At 44.8% G+C, this 15,545-nt stretch overlaps 1 protein-coding gene across 20 annotated transcripts in view; it reads right to left on the reverse strand.

Moving 5' to 3' along the window:
• LOC107263617 overlaps nt 1–15,545 on the reverse strand; it is a 130,371-nt gene that overhangs the window by 99,340 nt on the left and 15,486 nt on the right. For 12 of the 20 annotated variants that reach the window (XM_015731005.2, XM_025081127.1, XM_015731001.2 and 9 more), the window contains exons 1-2: nt 14,880–15,494; nt 6,496–12,503 (exon numbers count right to left, since the gene is read on the reverse strand). In XM_015731005.2, the coding sequence (XP_015586491.1) occupies nt 6,496–12,472 (5,977 nt within the window). In that variant the 5' untranslated portion in view covers nt 12,473–12,503; nt 14,880–15,494. Of the gene's footprint in view, nt 1–6,495; nt 12,504–12,991; nt 13,159–14,879; nt 15,497–15,545 lie in introns of those variants that run through there. The other 8 variants (XM_015731009.2, XM_025081129.1, XM_025081128.1 and 5 more) reach the window with 4 other exon arrangements.

Below are 15,545 nucleotides of genomic sequence, written 5' to 3' on the forward strand. Positions count from 1 at the left end.
CCCCCCCCCCCGGCGCCCCCTCGACGCAGTTAATATTTTATAGTTTCGAGACGCTTATTGGACCACATTTTTCTCCAGCCCTCGTGGCAAAGATCTATTTTTACGTTTTCCAGACAAATAAAGATTGCTTGTAAGCTGATGTCTTGTTTGAATACTTATAAACCAAGTGCGGCTCTCTCTCTCTCTCTCTCTCTCTCTCTCTCTCTCTCTCTCTCTCTGTCGACGGAGTGACTGGGGATAACCCAAGTATATCTTATCGTGCTCTCACCTTCTCTGCCGAACTTCCGTTTCTTCTTGCTGCCACTCCCACTTACGGCAGAGCCCTTCCCCGAACTCTTGTCCTTGCTCTTCCACCGAGTCAGCATCTTCCTCAGGCGTTTTCAGAATCTCCAGGACATCACGACTAGTGATCGCGAATGCGCGCCAAACTCAACAGTTTTACCGGTTGCGACACTTCTTCCGACTCATTATAATTAATTCGTCTAACGATCGGCGGAACGAGCGCGGCCATTATGCTACGGAAAAAATTCCGTATCGGAAAGCGACTGGCTGTATTAAAATAGACCCGATCGTTTCGGTCTTTGCTTTAAGAATACTTGGACGGTGTGACGAATGACAAAGAAAAGATAAATTAAGTCAACCACTTTCACTTAATGAGAGTCAAAATCTCTAATCACTAATTAATAACGAATGAAGCTCTTCAAAGGGCTAATGTCGAATCTGGTTGTACTTAGTTACGTTACGATGTGTAAATTCAAGTTGCGCAGCGACACTAGCGCCATCTCTCGGGCGCGGTCGTCACCACGGGATAAACTTGAATGAACGATGATGAATGAAACTTCTGTATCGTGGGGATGCGACTTGTCTATTACATCCACAGCGTGGTTGGTAGGCACTGACAGAACTGTCAGGACTGCCTATAGGATGGCCGTTAGACTATCGATATTTATCAGTATCACTTGAAAATGGTATCGATACAATCAAAGTGGAACAGCATGAAAATTTATAATTAGTGATAACCGATAAAACGAAAATGTCGAAACGAGAAAAAAAAAGTGTCTACGAAAAAAAAAAAAGAAGAATTTATTTATTCAATCGCATTACACGCGAAACAGACACTTCTGGAAATCAACGCGCCGTTTGACTTTCTACGTTAGTCCAATTAACGTGTAAATTATCGAAAAGTTAATTCAATCCTCATTCTATACTTGAGTCCTAATTTTCAGTTTCTGTGCGTCACCATAGAGAAGTGGCATAGGAGCGTGTTTCGTTAGTGGAAAATTATGCAGCTTCGCATCGCACGGAACAGTCAGTTATATATATGATAACTTAATTAAAGTGTACGTCTATGAAAATCGCATTTGTTTGATTAACGTGGGATCATATACATGACTTTCAATGCATATCGCATAATTCATATTAGTCGGTGATATATGCAAACGTACGAGTGTTCCGGTTAGGTTATCGGTATAGGACGTAACAATGTAATCCGTTAATCCTAATTTATTGCTTTTACCATGGTGGTAGTTAATGCGAGCAGTGAAACCGAACAATTTATGAAGAACGTGCCGGACGGTTAAAAGAGAGAAAGAGATAAAAGGAAAGTAAAGCGGTAAAGAATGAAACGTAAAAGGTTAGCAATGAGTGTGTGTGTGTGAGAGAGAGAGAGAGAGAGAGAGAGAGAGAGAGAGAGAGAGAGAGAGAATATCCCAGAAGTCAGTATTTCAAGTCGACAGCACGCATCGTGCTGTGCCTTTGGACGATTCGTAATTAACGGGCACTACGTGAGCTCACTCTGCAATTCAAAGGGATACGATTGGCTCGATTGAGATCTGAGGAGGAAGCGAAAAAGAAAGGAAAAAAAAAAAATAGTGGAAGAAACAAAATTCCCTAGAAATAAATAGAATGGTCGATTCTTAATTAATTAATCGAGCAAGCTGGATAAGCCGGATTGAGAAAGGAGACATTTTTTTTTTCGTTTTTTTTTTTATCTTAATTCCACACTGGAACGAAACAAACTCCCTAGGGATGAATAATCGGGAATCCTAATCGGTACTAATCAATCGGTTCGATCGGACTGAACTGGGGATTAGCTGACGAAGTATCTCTCTTGAGGATACGTTGAACACTGGGAGGAAGGGACTGTCCCAACCGGAGAAATATATCTGGGAAGTTAACCAGGCGTGGAAAGAGTTCTGAAGGAAGAGGAAGAAAAAAAAACGGCAAGTCTCAGAGTTTCTAGTTATTTCATTGGGAAAAGTTTCACTCAATGTCCTTCCCTCCTGAGACTTGACTTTTGGCTCCTGATGCATGACTGCATTGTCCTATATAAAGGGTATGACGTTTTTTCAGGGTTTCAAATTACCGCAGGAACTTTGTTACGCTTTTAGGAAATTCCTTGATAAAGTGCTGTTATATATATATATACGATTAAACCAATTGTAGGGACGTATTTTGATCCTTTCTAATGACTCTGTCTCCGAATGCCGATAAAAACCACAATTATACCAACGCCAAGGTTCTACTGCCCGTCGATAATATATTGTGCGACGATGTTATTCCAAGATATTATTATTTATATCACATTTGTTCGAGACTTCCCAGAGGACTTCGTATACCAGTACAGGAAACGCCCAGGAGAACATAAATACACGTAAAAAAAAAATTTTGACAAAAACGTAATATCTTTCAGATACCTATCGCACGCGACGTAATAATTAGCCATAAGATCATTGACGCGACACAGAATAAAAATTATTTGTTTCAATGGGGGAAAAAAAAGAAAAATTTAATTAGGAAGAATTGATCGTATTAGCGGGAAAAGGGCACGTCTAACGGCACCGCAGCATAACCTCGAAACGACGATTTTTAAAAGATAAACCTTGCATACAAAAATAACAGATTCTACAAGCCCTTCTGTATTTAAGGTTTGTCACGATTGTTCAAAAAGAACAAAAAAAAAAGGCTAGATCATTCACGAGAAGCCCAAAATAGAAAATTAATGAATATTTAATATTTCCTGCCAGTAACTATACACACAGCCCACGTCACTGAAACACAAGTAGAAAAGCATGGGATACCCAGACAGCGAGTAACCAGCGTGAAGAATATTTTCCGAAAATCCTACTTCATTATGAAGTACAGCAAGTCGTTTTCCGATCCGTCACACGTCACTTTCCACGAGATGAGAAATCTCCTATGAAATTATTCACACCAGGATTGATAAGCCGTAACTTATTTCTCGTTTCTTTTCGGATTTTTCCAGATAGCCTACGTTACCCTTGCGTGAATAAAATAGATACGGTAAGGTTAGGTAAGCCTTATGACAGATCGAAATAAAAGGTCGAAAAAAATGATCTTACGTCTCTCTTGCTCTCTATATAAAGCGCTTAGGTGCTCTCTAGGTGCTACTGCGATTCACCTGGGATTCGGGCCATTAAACTATCGCGTTATCCACTCGGGCGAACACGGTGCAGTCGCAATCGCGCCGCGAACTTTTGCCCTTTTGCGCTACTGACGGCGGCGATACTTCAAGGGCCCCAGGTCACGCGCGCCACACTGACATCTCGTGCTTTGGAGATACCCGTACGTCAACGTCCACGGGGATGACCAGAACGCGCACCAGAGGGCCCCGGGACCCTCTTACGAGACGACGGATAATTTTTATAAAATCGCGAGGACGAGACCCGAGACGCTCTGCGATCCCGGTTGGCAGAGTCCCGGCTCGTGACGTCACGGGAGTCGGGGATCGATCCCCGTAACATCCCCCGCTTTCCTAGCAACCGTCCCGAAAACGTGGAACCTCAGTGCTTACCTGGACCACGCGACTGACCCGGCGAAAAACATTCGGTTGGTTTACAAGGGTCTCTCGAGTCTCCTGGTCTTTTTACTCAGTTTCCGGGCGAACCCCTAAACCCTCTCCGAGAGCCACCGAACAAGGTGGCGACTCTAACCCTTTGTCTACTTTTATATTTCAAATTGTTTCTCGGCTGGTGTCAATGACCTTTCGAACCGAGCGCTGCTCCACTGATACAGCTCAGCTTCCTTTACACTGGATCAGGACTACTTCCGGTGACTCGTAGCTTCCACTATGAAAGTCAATTTTCAAAAACCCGTATCAATGTTTAAAAAAAATTACACTATTGGCAAATACACCTGACGTTCCTTTCATTTTACAGGTTCAACTCTTAACTTCCGTTTCCGCTGGCTGGTAACAGAAGGTCACAAACTCGTATACACTTTTCCATACGGGACCAATGCAAATTGGAATTCACATGTGTATAGTCGCACGAGAAAACGATGAAATTGGGGATTCCTTCTGTTGTATTCTTTATTAAAAAAAAAAAACTCTACCAACTGTTACCATATTTCGAGAAAGATTCGGGGATGTTACAAAAAAAAATTTTCTACTCGTACCATTTTTTGGAATTTCTTAACCCTGCCCATGTACCAGCCGTCAATACGTAGAGCGGTATCGAGCCTTGCTTTACCGGTAAATAAATCCATGAACAACGTACAGAGGGTAACGGACAATTCAGCAGATAACGTCTCAAGCCAACAGCGTCTCTACGGATAAAGAAATCCATATACGAACCATTGCGACAAACCGGACGTTTCCCAAAGTTTTGTTAGCCGGTAAAGTCGCGCTATTGACCAACAACGCAAAGTACGATCCTCCCAGGACAAAGTATTTTCCCAGAGACGTCATTACGTTCCATGAATAGTTAGCGCGCTCCTGCACTGAAGTTTGCATGATGAAAATGGGGAGGGTAGTACAGTGCTTTGTATAACTAGGACTGTATATGCGAAAGAAATGCAAAGTTGCTTCCTAGACTTTTTCCATAGGCAGACAAATAGAGGAAAAGTACGCTCAAGGCCATTCAATAAGTTCATGGCAATTAAGTACGTACAATCGTACGATTGTCGAGGAAATATCGGGCTCCTTGAAATTACGTAATCGCCAGACACTGAATACCTAACGACAGTTAATTTCCGATCTCTTAGTCATTCTTAAACTACCCCTTGACAATCTCTCAACGGAATCTCGGAAAGCTGTACGAGATTACAGACGCAGGCTACGATTGCACGCTGTGATTAGTACTATTGATAACAGGAATACGTCCTACACCAACCGGTGCATTCGCCATCGCGGAAGACTCCAGACGTCCAGCGAAAACTTGATTGCTTGTCGGTTCGAAGGATAAAAACATTGAGACAATAGTCAAAGCTAATGAAACCCGTGAGCGGAAATGCGTGGGTGCAGCCGATGTGACGTCACTTTACCACGGACTTTCCGAGATCCAAGGTTACTGACCTTACTTAGGACAGAATGGAGTAACTACCTCGAGTACTGGTACTCCCCCGCTTCTAGACGGATGACGTCACGTCGTTAGTTACAAGGAATACGGAGAGAATGAGATAGGGGGAGAAAGGGAGAGAAAGCATCTATCTTCGTCCCAACCTGGTATTCCTTTAATCCCTATATCTTCCGTTATCGCACAGCCATCTAATCTTCGTATTGCATGTAAAAGAATATTTAATGGAAATATTACTGAAGATGGTCATAACCTAAAAAGTAGCCTGATAGGACTGACTGACTTTCTTTTTATTCCGTATGATCACCTTTGACCTTTCATTTTGATTCGACGAATGTCCATTGCGCATTTTCACGAAGAGGTGTGATCGGTGATCTATGGATTTATGTTTATCTGCGGTATACGGTACCAATGTCCAAAGGTAATACGTGTGTATTTCTATACAGGGGGAGGAAGATACGAAGCACTAAACTCTCAGCCGCAAACAATGCCGATGACTGAGAAATAGGGGTGGGCGGTTTACCTTGGCTTAATTATTTGTTCTGGTTCCTTCGGGAGTGATCTCCCGGCGATGTCTTAGCTTTGGTCTTATTTACGTCGAAAATAAGAAATCGGAATGTGTTCTTTGAGCTTCCATGAAAGACAATAATACACGGGGTATTTCGAGGTTGAGAAATTTTCAAAGGACTTACGGTTTCAGTATAACCATCTCGCCGCATGAAATCCTCCGTATATAACGGGCGTGTTATAAGTATTCTTATAATCAAATGGATGAAAACTTTGCCAGGCTACTCGACAAGGCCAGACGGCTTATACGGGCTTTGAGATACATCGCGCTCCTGCATATACGTGCCGTTGCGTTTTAAGTCTCCACGCTGCTAAGAAGCTCATTGCGATGCACCGGCATACACGGCTGTTTGCGTCTTCTTGGGTTGCGGTCGCAGAGCTAGATATGAGCCAGGATTAATTTAATGGAATTCACGCACACCTTTTGCGTGATTTTCACCTCGGAACTTCTGACTGTAAGTCTTGTCGCTATTTGTAAATTCCCTGGCTATAGGTATAGCTATATGTATGTGATTGTCTACTCGAAGGAAACAGTACGCGCAGGGAGAACACACGGCTGTGCAGCAGTGTTAATAGATCTAATATGAATGAGGACTTTTGAAAAATGACTCACCCTGACGTCGATGCAAAATCCGCTGCACTTCGCCAGCCTCGCTGCCACTTTCGCTCTCGCTAAGTCCTGGACATTTTCTTTGCTGGTTCCCGTCCTTTCTTCGTCCTGCATCAAGTTTCTCGGGTCTGGATCTTCCTTGATCCTTCGTGCTGGCACCGCCACGTCGGAGTAGCCAGGACGTTTCCCTAGGAGGTGGTGGGAGCGGTCTGTTGGCATCGTACTCCTGGTCCAGGGACGTCGTAACATTCTCACTCGCAGGGTCGATCCTATTTTTAACCAAGTTCACAAGACTTCCAGGAGGACCTGCAGTCTGGGAAATCGACCTGGCCAGAACGTTTCCGTAAACGTTGTTGGTGTTGTTCTGATTTTCTTCGTCGTGAAGGAAAACAGAATCGTTCTCTGACGTGGTGGAACTTCTCGGATTGTCGATCTTGTGCTTCCTGGTCGGCGGTTCTGGCGCCATCCCATGTTTCGTTGGCCAGACACCAGTACCAACCTCAGGCGAGTTTGTCTGGTTAGAGAAACTAACCCTCTTAGGACCGACCGCACCATAATCTACCGAACTGCTAGAGTTACTAATGAGACTGCCTCTCTTGAAGATTGGTGGTGGTTTCCGGTCAGTCTCGTTCTCCTCTTGATAAATCGGTCGAGCATCCGGTTTACGAAGTGCAGCCACCGTGCTCTTCTCGCGAGTGTTCCTCTGGAATCCACCATCGTCAGGCTCGCTCGTTTGCCTGGGCAAACTGAGACTGCGACGCTCGTCGCTTCTTGTAAAATGAGGTGAGACGCTCTTTGACCTTGGGACGTCCTTCTCCTGGAATTCTTGCGAGGATACCTTCTTGACGGGTTGTTCCTGTTCTTGCGGTTGAGGTCGGACAACCAGGACTGGCTGGTTTTGCCCCTTCTGACCCATTATCGGTGGCTTGCCCACTGGGTTGACTGTAGAATTTTGCAATTTGCTACGCCAGTAAAGTTGCTCTACGTTTGGCGGTAGGGACATACTCTGATTAGCCAGACTCGGACTGGAACCATGCCTGATGACTCCAGCGGTGGGCGACGTGGGTGGACTTTGTAATTTTCTTCTCCAATACAACGGATCGGCTTTCTCGTCCATCATGTTCCGTTCATAAATTCGTCGTTGCTGCTCTTCGTCGAGTCTTTTCAATTGCTGCCAGTAAATTGCCTCGCGAACTTCAGGAGGCTCGGTTTTGTTTTCTGGACTCTGATTAATCTGATGACTCATCCGGGTTGGCGACGTCATTAATTTTCGTTGAGCTTCAAGCGCTTTATGCTGCAAGTAGAAGGCCTCCAGGTGTTGCATGGTCTGACGTTTCGACGGTGACAACTGTCTACCACGGTGCTGACCGTAGATGGGTTCTGAGGATCTTTGAGCATAGATGGGGTCCTGCTGCTGTGTATAAATAGGCTCCTGATGTCCAGACTGTCTGGACCTGCAAATCTGCTCTTGGCTTGACGTGTAAATTACTTGCGGTGGTCTAGGTGTCCCTGGTTGGACACCTTCCAGTCTCCGAGAGTAAATTGGCTGCTGAGAATTATTCACAGGGGACGCACCAGGAGCTTGGACTTGCCTCTCTCCGTAAATCGGATCTACTAATTGTCTCTTAACTTCGTGGTTTCTCGTTGCAGGTATCACCTGGACTTCAGTTTGATTATGCGATTGTTGCTTTAGTTGCTGCACTGCAGCATCCTGTCTTTCGGCTGGGGAAGCTGCTCTCTGATGATTCCTAAGATCTTGAATGGGTGCTCCAACTGCGGCCAGCATCCCATTAGGCTGTCTCTGAACGTAAATGGGTTCAGGTCTCTGAATTCTGTCTGGAACAGAATTCTGGACACTTCTAGGTAAGTTCAAGGCTGGTGACAAAGCTCTGTTTTGCACAATCTTCTGCAGAGTTTGTCTACCACCGTACACTGGCTCTGTCGGTAAAGTAGAACTCTTCTGAGGATCATGAGCCAATGGAGACTTGCAGCGTTCCAGCCTCTCAGCAACGGTTTGCTTAAGGGACTGCCTGGAACCCAAAACTTGACTCGGTGAATCTGCCATAGGAACTGGGGACTCGGGACAACTTGCTTCCAATCTGTTGCCAGGACGTCGTATCTCGTAGATGGCTTCTCTCTTGGGTGAAGCTATAAGAATTTGATCATTAGGCTGAGAACGTCTAGAGGACATCGATACGTAAGATCCAGTGCTTGAACTCGTCCTGGTCTGGTTCATATTTGGAGATGAAACCGGCGTCCGCATCTCATTGGGTGTCCTACCCTGGCGAGGTGACATTGGTCTAGTCTGTGGAGCGACTGGTACCCTGGTAGCATGTGGTGAAGTCGGACCTGAGGATGCTCTCACTTGATTCTGAGTGACTATAGTCAACGGTGAAGTCATCCTCTGCATTCTTGAAGGTGACACGACCCTGGGAATATTTTGAACTGGTGATACGGCTCTTTCTCTGGAGACATCAGACATTGGCAGTGCAGATGCCACTCCCTCGAGGCTACGTACTGGTGACAAAACCCTTGATGGGTTCTGTTTTGAATTCTCACTAGGTCCAGTCACATTTTTCTCACTGTAAATTCTATTTGCTACATCCGGTTCGTTAACGTTGTCTACAGTAGCTCTGAGTTTAGCAAGATTATTTGACATAGGAATGTTTGGCGAATTTCTTTGAACGTATATAGCATCGGCATTGGGCAAAGTCTGATTAAAGATCCTGGAATTGGATGAAGATTTCTCATAGAATCCCGGCGACCTGGTCCTGTCAGGCAATGGCGATACTGGTGTCTCATCGTACACACGATCAGTCTTGGTCTCAACTTTTACATTAGGCGAGATTGGATAAGCTCTAGGAGACGGCTGCTTGTTCTCATAAGTCTGATCTCGTCTTTCACTAAAACTGTCGTTCGGAGATGTACGAGAACTTCCTCTAGGCGAATTTAAGTAGTATTCCCCACTTTTTGAACTACTCGGCGAAAATTCACTTTTCTGACTGGAATTGGGAGTGTAACTAGAGTCCGCATAGTCTCCAGATTTCTGACTCGTATTTGGTGAATATTTGGCCGACCGTCCAATGAGCGGAGCTTTTTGATTTTGATTGACAATCAATTGCCTTGTGATTTTAACCTGAGCTGAGACTGGAGTCAGATTAAATCCAGAATCAATGCTCTGATTCCTGTTGATCTCAACTTTGTCCGCGTCCATCAAGTTACCGTTTTCATACAGTCTACCGTTCTCATAGTTCTGATTATCTGTCACGTACGATTCTTGAGGATAATTATCAGTCGTACGTCTACCGCGTGACAATTCGCGCTGCTTCTGCAGGTCGTTATGATTTTCATAATTCGAAAATTCAACTTTTTGTGGAATAGCAGGCAATGGCCTGTCGACCGGATGCACTGCCCTGGGTCTTATCAAGAATCGTTCGCTTGGAGGTGCTGAGATCCTTCCCGAAGGACCGTGGTTCCTCATGAATCTGGGTTGAGTATCCTGTAAGCTGTGCTTCCGTTCCAGACTACATTTCCGGTCATCAGCACGACGTTGCTTGATCTGTCTCATATCCGGCGAGCCACTTATAATATTATGATCGATCCACTTGTCATCAGCTGCTATAGAGCTCAATGATGAATTAGCTGTGCACGTTCTAGCCGATCTACCATCCTGAAGAAGACTTCGGTCGCCTTGGAGAAAATGATCAGGCGTACTAGTGATGATTCCTTGCTCGGGAAACAGTTCCTGCTTTATCTCATTCAATCTCTCCTCTATTATAGAACTGTTTAGACTCGTATCCAACTTCACGTTCCTCTTGATATCCTCATTGAGGTTCATCGTATCCGGCGACCTGGTGTAATTCCCATTTTGTTGATGCTGCGTGAAGTGCTTCTCTTCGCGTTTCTTCTTTTCCTTTTGCTCCTTCTTGTACTCCTTCCGGGAATCCTTGGGCGAGAAGAGTCCAGGAAGAAGACGTCGAAAGCCCTTGCGTTTCTTCTCGTCCTTCGCGGGTTTCGAAGTCCCAGCATCCATTTTGAATTCTTGTATCAGATTCGCGTATCCGTCTTTTCCCGTAGACGGTTTCGAGATATTCTTCTCCCTCTTCCTCCGGGCAGCCTGAGAGAATATTGAATCTTCAGGAACTTCTACCGCATCAGGATCAGCTGCTGTCTCAATGAACGAACCATTGTTTACTTCTTTGGAATTATTTTCTTTCGAGAAAGCAGTATCTACTATTATTTTTTTCTCATCTTCGACCTTTCGTACGGTCAGTGTAGTAGACTGACTTTCTGCGCCGTTGAAATCTCTTTTAGAGGCTTCTAAAGTGTCGATCTCTATCACCGGTCTCTGCTTCGATTCGCAATTAGCATCGTTATCCCGCAAAGTACTGGAGTCATCGGTTTTACAGGTCTTCACCGATGATTCCTTCAAAGTACTATTTTTCGACTCGTTTTCCGTCTCGTCAAATTCGCCCTTGTCGCCAGCTTCCTCTATATCTTCATCGATGGCTCTAATTCTATCCTCAAGACAGGAGTCAGAGTCCACAGTACTCACCGTATCCTCTAAGACCTCATTGGATTTCCTAATAGCATCCTCCAAGTTGATGTCCAAGCGTTTCTGCGCCTGCTCAACGAACCTGCAGGTACCCGCGTCCTCGACGATACTTTCATGAGAGGATATGCTACCCAGTTCCTCGACGTAGGACGACTTGGACGATTCCGAAGAGTTTTGATCCAGCTGACTCTCCAAGAATTCACCGGACCATCTCTTCTCGACCTCGGTGACCTTTTTACCGTACTTGGCTGGTGCCTGCTGCCTGTCGACCTTCTCTGTGTCCGACGTATAATCCAAGTCCGTTTCAAGAAGACGCTTCTCTTCTATCTTGAGCTTCTTATCGAAGTTATGCTTCTCCAGGAACTCCTTATCGAAGGACCTCCTGGTTACGTTCTCGTTAAGGTCGAGGTCACGAATGGGAACGACCTTCAATGAATGAGCCTGAAGATTTACGATCTCGTTCTTGTAAGTCTCGGCAGTGGAGGCATGAATGCTGGTACCAAGATTCCTCTGAAGCCTCTCGATCTCCGACTGACTCTTCTCCAAACGATCCTGAGCGGCACTACTTCCGCCAGGATCACTCTTACTTCCGGGACCCAACTTTGTCGCGTCTACCTTTACCAATTCACTTCTGTCTTTCTTGAGCTCATCCACTATTCTTATTTTCTCCAGCTGATCCGTACCACTCTTCGATCCTCCCCCATCATTATGATCTTCCCTGGACTTATCCTCGTTCCGAATATCTTTTTCATTCTTTATTCCCTCATCTTTCCTATTCGCCAACGCTTCTGAATCTTCCTTACCGACCGTCCTTGAACTCCCAACGTAATTCGATGCTCCGATCTGTCTCTTGGGCTTCTGCGGCACTTTGGGTGGGACTTTGCGCGTTTTGGCGGGACTCGCGGCTTTGAGACTTTTATTAGTCCTTATCAGACTGCCAATGGACGAGCTTTTAGTGAGCTTTATAGGACTTATACGTTTCTCATTGAGCGAAGTGACGCTCCCACTCTTTTGCACTTTCGAGACAGGAAGTCTCGATCCGCCCTTCAAAGTACTTTGCTTCTTCTCCGATGGTGACGATGCGCCATTCTCACCTTGCTTCAGCCTACTTCTGGTAATCGATGCATCCTTACCAGCAGATACCTTACCAGTTCCTATCTTTGTGCCAAATGATATTTTCTCCTCAACTGTTTTTGGCTTCACCAGGAAGCGTTTCTTAGATTCGCCAAACTTACGCGAACTTTCACTCTTCGTCAGAAGCACTTCGCGCGACCGTTCCGTCTCCAGAACGATTTTCTCTACCGTGACCTTGTCGACCGATAGTATCCTGACTGCTTCGCCCGACGAACAGTCCTCGTCCACTTCCTCCAGTCGCTTCGAAAATCCTCCCGTCGACTTATCAGGATGCACCGAGGAATCCTCCATCCTCGTGTAACCAGGAGCTGCTTAGTAAATCCTGAAATAAATAGAAAGCAATTAAACGTAAGTCAGTGCACGAAAAAAAATATAACCTGAATTTCATATTGAAAAAAATAGCAGCCATGACGCAACGCGGACTTGTACGCGTATCGAAAGATGACAAAGCCTCGAGCTCGTCCTCCGTATAAAATATCTAAACGTCACGTCTACAGTCTGACCTAACCTACATACAAAGGAATACACTGTCTCCGGGAATACTGAAAATAGTCCCGACAGAATGACGAACCAGAAACGGTTTTGCGCGACGCAATATTCGCCTTGCGGTTTCCCATCGAGCGATACGGTCCTGAGCAGCAGCCGCATTCGTGTCGGCAGTTTGAAATCCATATTTAATATTTCGCACTCAGAGAGAACGACGGGAATTACTCTGTGCTCTCCTACCAGAATACGTAATAGCGTAAGGGGATATTAAGAGAACGCAATCGATGCTCGGTAAGGAAATTAAAGAAAACAAAATACGTATACCTTACACTCGAGCGAAATGGCGCCGACGTGATTTAAAATTTTTTTAAATTGACAATGATAATAAGGGCTGCACCATCCATCCGGCAAGTAGCGTCATTATTAGTTGACTTAAATCGTCCTTATGACGTTGCTACCTAAATATATACGAAACGACCCAGTGAAATTTCCTCTAGACTAAACAAATTTCCACACCCTAATCCGCATCCGACGGGCAACTTTATTTACAAGGCGCACCTCTATGCTTGTAAGGTATCGCGACAGCGCCTTAATTCCTCACGGATTCCAACTAAAGAAATCAAAACCCCAAACTCCCCCGATCATGAAGATCGCCTTTTTTTTATACCGATATTTCTCGCGACGTACTCGGACGCGACTAAAAGCCGAGCGACAGTCCTAACGATCGCGCACGCGCGCGTGCGCCTGCGCAAATCGCCTATTGTGAATTCCCTTGCTGCTCCTCCTCGCCATTATATCCACCCGTCCTCGCGCGACGTTCGCGCGTCAACTATACCTACAGACGACGCTATTGTGCAGTTTAGTCGTTCGATTTGCGCGATTGCAACGAACGGCAGTTTCCATGAATCGACTATGTCGCTTAGGAATGCAAAGGATCGATCCTTCGAATCCGCATCGCACGACCTTGCCTGTGGGCTGGTACGCAAAGAAATGCAATATTCGTCACTGTAAATAAATCCAGCGGTATTGGCTTACATTTCTGTCGCGTTATGCGAACGCGGATTACATCGGCTACGAGTAAACATATGTATAAAGTTAACGTCAGGCGATAGCCGTTGCTCTAGAAATTCGCCCAAAGTAAAAATTCAACGTCGTCGAACCAGAAACGGCCGATGGCTCCGCCCTTAACTGTATCCCAGACATGTAGGCTGACGTACGCGGTGACACTTTCCAAACGCGCTGTGATTTTTATCAGAGTTAATTATACCGGCAAACCTAGGCAACTCAAATGTCAAATGTCAAGTAGCATTGATCCTGCTGATAAAATGGACAGAGGGTACTTCAACCGGCGCAGACAAATTTTATTTTACGTTTTATCGTACGATCGACAATTTTTCATACATAACGGGTAGTACTAAGAGTCAGATAATACAATGGATAAATATATATCGTACACGTGACAAACTGTATAATTGTTATTATACCAGAAAAAAAGGATGGATAGATTCAACGTCACTGCGGACGTCTGATCAGATGTTGAGAAATCAAGTGACAAAAGTATCGTTGGAAATAATTGAGTTATCGGCAAAGTACCTTCGAGATCCTGACCTGCTATCGCGATACGTCTAAGTCAATAAACGCAAATCCATTGGCGTCTTCCAGTAGCGTCACGTGGTTGATGATGCTGAACGGACGCACAGTGGACTCATAAAATCTTAACCACTATCGCGATACACCGCAAGTCACAATTTACAAGGTAAACGTAACAGACAATTACTGTATACGGTCCAGTTAGCCAAATAAGACTGAAAAAAGAGACTAAACAGCCCGATCTCAAGGTACGAACCGACGTTCATGAAATAGAGCGTGCGATTACCTTCCACGATACCGAGGGTTTCCCTCGAGACGATCGGTAGCAAGTTACCATTAAAAGAGGTACAGTAACTCTGCACGTATAATACGTGTACCGAGATAGGACTTTCTTTTCCCTCTTGGCGCCAGCATCTCAACCGGTTGCAAGAGAGGAGACGAATCCGTTCAAGTTCATCAACCAAGAAACGTCAGTGTATCGAAATTCTTTAACCGCACTATACCTATATACATCACTGTTTACGTTAATTCCTGATAGAAAATTCTAGGCAATAAGACAGGGTGAGTAGTAAGGAGTGAATTTTGAGAAATTAGAAGAATATTGGAAATAGCTACGGGTTACCTGACGATCCACCATCCCAGTAGAGATATCGCGTGATATCCTTTTTCTTCAGGATGACTATTTAATCCGAGTCGAATTATTTCCTCAACTTTTATATGATGACGTACGTCACCTCATCGCGCACTGTTATTAATATTGTCACGCGAACCAACAGCACTGTTACTTCGTAGATTTTAACGGGTCCTCGAATATTATCGTACTCTAGGTGAAAATACGTGCAAATTTTCAGGTGAAAAGGAGTGACGGGATGTGCAAAATTGTCGAGTATAGAGAGAGAGAGAGAGAGACACGTGTTGTGAACAGCGTCTCTCTACTGACTGAGCAGTTTCGTTATAATGCACGTAGAAGCGAGTCGTAAAGAGAGAGAGAGAGAGAGAGAGAGAGAGGAACGAGAAAGGCGAGAGGAGAGCGAAACCAACTGAGCAGACTGTGAATGCTGCTGCTCGTAGCTCAGGAACAAGCTTGAAATCGTGCGAGTGAACTTCGATTTGTTGGTGTTAGAATGCTGTTGTGTTAACACTGATAACGAGTTAGGTACAGGTATATCATATCAGTGACTGACAGTGGTTCTCAATATTTTTGAAAAATCGAAAAAAAAGTGTGCAAGAAAAAAAGGAATACTTTACTGATCATATTAAAAAAAAAAAAAAAAAAAAAAAAAAAAAA

This window comes from Cephus cinctus, unplaced genomic scaffold (assembly GCF_000341935.2).
Source record: "Cephus cinctus unplaced genomic scaffold, Ccin1 Ccin1_scaffold0160, whole genome shotgun sequence".
Lineage (NCBI taxonomy): Eukaryota > Metazoa > Arthropoda > Insecta > Hymenoptera > Cephidae > Cephus > Cephus cinctus.